Here is an 8,363-nt window from a genome sequence, read left to right on the forward strand (position 1 = left end):
AAATATGTAATTTGTTTGTTATTGTGTCGTTGAATTTGAGTACAATACAGTTGGTTTGCTGGTCTAAATTGGAGGGGTATATTTGGAAAGAGTCTAATAGTGTGTCTTTGTAATGTTGATAAACACTTTCATATCAGTTGATATGGGTTTTCAATTATATGCTTCCTCTTTAAATCATATACTTTTATGAATAAAACACAATTAAGTTATACTCTTATTTACTTAAATCTTCTGTGTATTCTTAAATTTTTCTCCGTCCCCTAAAACTCTGAGGTTAACAACTAAGCAAGCCTTCAGTGATCACCCCTATTAGGGGATTAAGGTGGATCGAGTTCAACTAATCCCGTAGGGTCTTGACGTTAACGATCGGACAAGACTCTAGTGATCACCTCTATTAGCAGAGGAGACGGATCGAACTTAAGAATCTTAATTGATAGCTCGACCACCCAGTGGTACTTCTAACTATGGTTGGTTGGAGTGCGATTTCTTATCTAATGTGTTCAAATTTCTTATCTAATATTCAATACTTTAATATTCTACACATTTTTTCAACGCCTATGTTGAATTTGAAGAGTTCACATGATTTGAAGCTCAAGGTATATATAACTCATTTCTACCATATGCACTATAGCATTATAAGATTGTAGATTGATTGGCTAATGTAAACTCCTTTTTTCAATGGTGAGTTTACTTACTTTTTCAATGGTGGGGAGATGAACGAACACCTTTTGGATTTATATATTGCATAGTCGTACTCGTACACTTCTTCATAATCATTGGGCTCCTTTGAGAATAGTCGTCTTCTCGCGGTTGTTTTTCTTTTTATAATATTTCTTTCTATTTTTGTCAAAAACTATTCTTTTGAACCAATTAACCAAAAACTTGTAGTAGTTGAATTTGTTTCATCATAACCATCTTGGTGAACTATTATGGTGGTGTATATATATAGTTAGTCCCCCTCTTCCCTTAAACTAGTTTTTGGGTCTAAATTTCACCCAAGCCTGTTTATTAGACCCATTTGAAAAAAAAAACATTAAAAAAAAGGATCGGATTTTGAGAAGCTTTTTAGAATAGCATTTTTAAAAAATAGGATAGGATTCTAAAAGGTTTTTTTTTTTGTACATTTTTTAATAATATTTTTTAAAAATATTTAGATTACTTTAACCCCTTAGATTTATTAATTTAACTAAACATCTTCAATAATAAAAGTTTATAAATTGACAAAAATACCTTTACTCACCCACATATTACCGATAGCCGGTTACTATCGTCAAAAAGTGGCCGAAATTTGTTGAAATAGTGCACAACCGATTGGATATGATAAATTGTGCCTCTATCTAGCCAAAAAAGGCCAGATCTACAGCTACAGATTTGATCGTTGACGGCCAAACAATGGCCAAGATATCTAGCCACCAACTATGACCAAAATATGATTGTCATTAGACGTAGCAAAAAGTTACCCGTACCCGTAGGTCAATGGGTATCCACATCAAACGGGTGAGTACTGGTACCCCTAAAATTTACCCGTACCCAGCCCACCTGTGAAAAATGCGGGTGGACCGGGTAATGCCCGCAGGTACCCACATTTTATTTAAAAAAATAATTAAAAAATTAAAACCCTAAAGCCATTTTCCCAATCTCTCTCATACACAGACCGATGCCACATTTCTTTCAATCTCTTCTCCCAACCAGACAAAGAAGAATTGGAAGGGTGAAGACTGAAGAAGAAGAAATATGAAAAAAGTGGAGAGGGAGAAAAGACGAAGAAGAATTGGAGAGAGGGAGAAGAAGACGACGAACCGAAAAGAAGAAAAAATATGAAAAAGTGGAGAGGGAGAAAAAGGACGAAATATGAAAAAGTGGAGAGGGAGAAGAAGGCGACGAACCGAAAAGAAGAAAAAATATGATAAAATGGAGAGGGAGAAAAAGACTAAGAAGAATTGGAGAGAGGGAGAAGACGACGACAAACTGAAGAAGAAAAATATGTAAAAGTGGGGAGGGAGAAAAAGACAAGAAGAATCGGAGAGAGAAGGAAGAGAGGACGAAGATGAAAGAGAAATAAATGGGAGAAAAAACTTAAAAATAAAAAATTGGATAGGAAAAAATTTAAAAAGTAAAATAAACGGGTGACCCGTGAGTACCCGTACGAGCAGGTACAGAACATACATTTGTCCCCCCTGGTTGCTAAGTCTAGTTGTCATCAACGGTCAGATGTGATCGAAAATGGATAGATCGACGTATTACTAGTTATATCCAGTCGATCGTACACCATTATAGTATCGGTGATGACATTGACAGTGGTTGGCGATGACAATGGCTGCTGACAGGTGATAGTGGCTTGGGTGAGTGAAAATTTTTTTGTTAATTTTAAAAATTTTACTGAAAAAAATAATTGTTAATGATTTGAGTTGAATAGAATATGATTGGATTTTAAAAATATTAAAACAAATTCATTTTTGGATTTTTAGGATATGATAGAATAATGGGAAAGTAGGTGTCAAACGAACCCATGATACTCAAGCCCGTTTATCATAATCCACTTGGAAAAATACATTAAAAAAAAAAAAAAAAATTATGACGTGTTTGCTACACAATACAAAAAATTGAGGCGTTGAGATTGAATAACATTTACAGCTGTGTCGAGGCTACTTTACAAATCTGGCATTGTACATCATTCAAATGGCAGGCAACTTGATTTTTTTGCATGGAACTAAATGCATTTATTCGCCACTTTTCCTTCTCTAGTTGCGAGCTCTATGCTTGGCCTGTAGAAAATTTTGCCATCTTGAAGATCAAGATTGTTCATAGAAAATTCTTGCATTTTTTCTCAAATGAATTTGACTTTGTTTAAATCTTTCGTTACGTATAGAATCGGTTGATCTTTTGCTATAAGAGCTCAACCTTGTGAACCGTTTTAAGCTGCCACTTGCTGAAGATAAAAATTCTCAAAGGGTTAATCCAATATTTTCTCGCCCGTTGAGAAAAGATTCCATACAACAGTTCCAACCAGGTAGAGTCCAACTGAAACCTTAAAAACATCATCCCAAGAACCTGAAAAGTTCATATGTGAAAATTATGGAAGGAAATTTGCAGGAATTAGAGAGGAAACAACTTGCTTAAAGCATAGAGCATACACAAGACCATTGGGGCAAAACTAAGGCTGATGATATTCAATATGAACGAGAGAACCACAGATCATTCATCTGACATTTTTCAGGTGATCTTATTAGAATGTTGAATAGAATCAATCACATTCTTATTGGTTCTTCTCTTGTCTTTAAGCATGTTGACATACAAATTACTGGAAGCTTAAAGTGCGAGGATGAGTACTCACCGTGTTGCAAGATGTAGCCGGTTGCTGCAGTTCCAAAAACCCCAGCTAGAACTCCTGCTGTATTAGATAGACCAAGCAGTACCCCCTGAAGAGATAAAGCCAAAGAGAAAGTAGAATTTATTAGTTTTTCTCTGGAGAACCGAAGTTACCAGTACAATAGACAGCTACATGGCGGCATCTAAAATTCAAAAATCATAAGATAAGGACCTCAATAGGTAAGGAAGCTATGTAGATAGAAACTAGAATATTTGTGGCACTAATCTAATACCAGAAATGAGCAATTCCATAATACAAAGTTTATGGCTTTTAAAAATGAATAATGTAAAAAATACTCACAGAATAACGAGGGGCAATATCCTGATGGTTNTTAAAGCATAGAGCATACACAAGACCATTGGGGCAAAACTAAGGCTGAAGATATTCAATATGAACGAGAGAACCACAGATCATTCATCTGACATTTTTCAGGTGATCTTATTAGAATGTTGAATAGAATCAATCACGTTCTTATTGGTTCTTCTCTTGTCTTTAAGCATGTTGACATACAAATTACTGGAAGCTTAAAGTGCGAGGATGAGTACTCACCGTGTTGCAAGATGTAGCCGGTTGCTGCAGTTCCAAAAACCCCAGCTAGAACTCCTGCTGTATTAGATAGACCAAGCAGTACCCCCTGAAGAGATAAAGCCAAAGAGAAAGTAGAATTTATTAGTTTTTCTCTGGAGAACCGAAGTTAGCAGTACAATAGACAGCTACATGGCGGCATCTAAAATTCAAAAATCATAAGATAAGGACCTCAATAGGTAAGGAAGCTATGTAGATAGAAACTAGAATATTTGTGGCACTAATCTAATACCAGAAATGAGCAATTCCATAATACAAAGTTTATGGCTTTTAAAAATGAATAATGTAAAAAATACTCACAGAATAACGAGGGGCAATATCCTGATGGTTTGAATATAGACCAGATTGTGAGAATGCATCAGTTCCCTATTCAAGAAGAAATTGAAATTAGTTAAATGAATCATTATTATTGATAAAAACAAATACAAAATAGAAAGTTCACAAACAATATTTTCCAGTTAATTTTGGATTACTCAACTCTAAATAGTTGACAAATTGCACAAATGGAAACAAATTTAAACATCAAGAAGAAGCATATGAAAGATTAAATTAGGGTAAAAACTTATATGTAAGTATGATGCGTTTCCATTCATAACATTACATGTTTGAAACTTCAATTAGGAAAATACTGTTTCTCCTTCAGTAAGATTTGGTTATAGGAAATGGCTTGTAACCATAAAGGAAAATAACTCTAGACTTGGCAGAAGATACAAGGTAGTCTGTCCAGGGAGGAAGAGAGAAAATAAAATTGAAATACATAGAACAGTCCATAGACTAATAAACAATGTCAAGCGCAGGAAAATTATACAATTATATAGCAACACATTTCCTGCAAATACCAGTAATTTCTACAAAACCGTTTAGGTTCAATTTGTTGTGTCCATCATGAAGAGCAAATAGTTTTTCCAAAATTAAATCTTGATCAGCTTAATCAAGCTACAAATACATATAGTACTCAGTTTCAGTGAGTAGATGAAGCAAACCTGACTGCATGCCATGCACAAAACAGCCATTGCAGGAGAATCAACATGGCTCAACTGAGTTAAGAAGAAAGCAGGGCCAAGAAATCCAATGGTTTGCATTATCTACAAAAGAGAATATAAAGAATAATATATTAGCGACTGCAGACAGAGTGATCATTTGAACAGTGTGCAGGCCCACAAAGGATAGAGACTGTGTGTGAGTAAGATTAGAACATCAATGATATTAGTAGGTCTTGGAGAGTTCTGTTGGTGAAGTTTTGAATTCAAGTACCCATTAAATAACTTCAAGCAACAATGGGCTAACCCCATAACTGTTGAAAAATTATACATAATAATCAGGAAAAAATTGTCGGGTAGATTAAGCAGATTTGACAAAAAATAAACTATAGAAATTTCCTGCATTTATACAAATAAGAAAACTCGGGATACCTTGCGAACCGTGGTCACGGATAAACCCTTGCTGACAAGTGTATCTGCGATCCACCCTCCAAGATTTGCAGAAAATGCCATTGTAAGCCAGGGCAAAACACAAATAAGCCCAGATTCTGTGAGATTGAACTTCAAGACCTATTGTGGCATAACAAGAAAAAGTTGCTTCCATTAGTATTATAAAGACAAGCAGCAACATTCTTCCAAAAGATATCAAGGAGATTAAACTATACAAAATTTGTAGCTCAATGAAGCAGATTTTCAATGTTATGCACACTTCTAGGTTCCAAACTCCTTTCTACAACTTTAATTTACCTGGAATATGAAAATCCAATATTGGTGGTTCCCTAAGGTCTCATAGACTGTTCCATATAAACAACTTCAAAGATTCTACACATCCAGCAACTGATTCTAACTATGCATGGTTTCAAAAATAATATGAACAGCCAAAAGAAAAACTTACTTGGTTATAGTATGTCGGCATCCATGTCAGTAGAATAAATGTTCCCCAGTTGTGACAGAAGTGAGACACTATAAGGGCCCATACAGGTGGTTTTGACAAGATTAATCCCCAAGGTATTGTTTTAACAGGTTCCTTGGAAACACTGTTCATCATAATTAGCTTTTTTTCTTCTGGACGCAGCTGAGGATCTTCAAGAGGTGAACTGTATGCCTACATCAACAAAGGACATAAGAAGTAAAATACAGCCAAATAATTTAGAATAGTGAATCCTAATATCAGAAGATACTACTAGACAGGCAATTGAATTTTTTTAATGGAAAAAATCAAACTTACAGTCAGTCATATTCAATAAATTTCAAGTTTCATATTAAAGATATCACAGTTCAAGAAACTTCAAGATTTTTGTAGCAAAACACAAAACAAAAAGAAAACATGTTGATCAAAAGTCGTTCAATGATTGAATTGAAAGTTACCTTACTTAGCCACACAGTAAACCAAACTGTCCCCAAAGAACCAAAGGAGTAAAAGACCGATGGCCATCCAAATTGATGTATTAGAAAAGGTGAAAAGGCCAAGCCAGTAACCGATCCAAGGTACATCCCACTGTACACCAGAGCTAATGATCTACTTCTCTCTGCTACAGGAACCCATTTGGACAGAATATTATTCATGGCAGGCATAGCAACACCCTGGAATTAACAACCAAACTAACTAAGCCCACATCCAAAGAGAAAAAAAACACCGGTCTAATTTAACTTTCAACCCATAAGACAAATCTCATCCCAAAATAATATCGCATGTCCACATTATGAAGTCCTATACAAAGACATAGTTATCTCCCTTTTCTAACCATTTTAAAAGAATTTCACTACATATTAAAGTTGGGTAATGAAGAACCAACCTCACCGATCCCCATGAAAGCACGAACAACAAGTAGGAATGGCAGGCCTAATTTAGCAGCGACGGGAGTAAGAGCTGTAGCAATGGACCACCAAACTACACCAAATCCAAGAACCAGCTTCCCACCTACAGTATCCGCCCATATGCCACCAGCAACCTGTCACTGACAATAATAAGCTAGCAATAAACGCAGAACGCTTTCATAACATTATAAACAGAGAGCTCTATCCAAAACATGTAACATACGCATGAAAAGAGGAATCACCTGCGTAAGGAGGTAACCCCAGAAGAACGAAGACTGTATCAAACCAACTGTTGCCGGGTTCCAATTGTACTCAGCTGACATCGGAAGTATAGCAATACTCATATTTACCTGCCAAATAATTAACATTCATTTTTGAAATAACTAGCAACTTAACTATTAATTAAACCAAACGATTGAATTAACAAAAATTAAACGGCACCGTTTCGTCAAAGATGTTAAGCTTACTCTATCCATATTGCAAAGCAAGAAAGCCGAAAAACACAAAACCACGATAACCCAACGTTTTGGGAACTGTTCCCACCACGGAACGGAACTCTCCAAATCCTCGCTTCTTACTACGACATCGTCTAATGCCTCATCAAACTTCACCGACTCCGGCAACGAATCCGATATATTAAACGACTCGGATTCCACATCCCGAACCGAAACCCGAAACGAACAACTCCTTCCTCCGGAGAGAAGCCGGACACGAAGTTGAAGCTGAAGCGGGCCTCCCGACTTAACTCCAGGCCGGAACACTCTACTTCGGGCCGATATATCGGGCGGAGCGCGGAAATTCGGGGAGTAGAACAGAGTCTTGGCGCTCATGGCGTGAGAGAGTGAAACTGCTCACCACCTGTCGAATAAAGATCTATAAGGGATTTTGAAGAGATTTTTCAGAGAGAAATGGAGGGATATTTATGTGCATTGGTTGTAGTTTCGACACGTGGCACGTAAATGGGGAGGATTAAATAGGGAAAGAATTAACAGAAAACGAATTCAATTTGGCGGGTTCTTGTTATTATTTTATGATTTATCCGGTTTTCATAGGCATTAAGGGCTGGGCTTCTTGAGCTTTTCTGGGATGGGCTTAAATTAGGCCCATTGAACAGTTACGATTTTGGGCCTGTAGCCCAATTCAATCATATTTGGGGTAGCCGTCAGTAATTCAAGGGCTTATTGTTCTAAGTTTGCAGTACTTGGATGAACAACTATGAAGTGTGGGCTATAATTTAGTTGTTTTTAATTTAAAAATCTATGTATTTTTATTCAAAATTGAATCATCCAAAAGTAAATTTGAGTTTTCAAGATGATTTATATACCAATCTTTGTATATGTGGAAAAAAAAAAAAAAAAAAAACATTGTACAACGAAGACACGTATATCCAATCAATGTGTGTGTTACAATGAGAAATTCATCTGTAAGTAGTTCAAATGGTTAAAGCGAATTAGAGATAACGTGGATAGGTATACGGTCTCAAGTTCGATTCCCCATCTGAGCATCCGCGATTTAAGTGGAGGGTTATGACAATGGCTTGCTGCACGTAAGCTAGCCCAAATACTCTGTATCCAACCAATGTGTGTGTTACAGTGAGAAACTCATCTGTG

At 36.2% G+C, this 8,363-nt stretch overlaps 1 protein-coding gene across 1 annotated transcript; it reads right to left on the minus strand.

The window, feature by feature from the left end:
• Positions 1-2,717: 2,717 nt before the first annotated feature.
• On the minus strand, positions 2,718-7,647 carry LOC116129477 (sodium-dependent phosphate transport protein 1, chloroplastic-like). The gene is made up of 10 exons (XM_031415220.1): positions 7,221-7,647; positions 6,996-7,103; positions 6,732-6,887; positions 6,304-6,519; positions 5,831-6,040; positions 5,368-5,505; positions 4,939-5,040; positions 4,256-4,321; positions 3,920-4,004; positions 2,718-3,051 (listed from the first exon to the last, which is right to left on the minus strand). Exons 1-10 carry the CDS (start codon positions 7,581-7,583, stop codon positions 2,954-2,956), a joined length of 1,542 nt encoding a protein of 513 aa, XP_031271080.1. The 5' UTR covers positions 7,584-7,647; the 3' UTR covers positions 2,718-2,953.
• Positions 7,648-8,363: the final 716 nt, after the last annotated feature.

Source organism: Pistacia vera, unplaced genomic scaffold (assembly GCF_008641045.1).
Source record: "Pistacia vera cultivar Batoury unplaced genomic scaffold, PisVer_v2 Contig212, whole genome shotgun sequence".
NCBI classification, from domain to species: domain Eukaryota; kingdom Viridiplantae; phylum Streptophyta; class Magnoliopsida; order Sapindales; family Anacardiaceae; genus Pistacia; species Pistacia vera.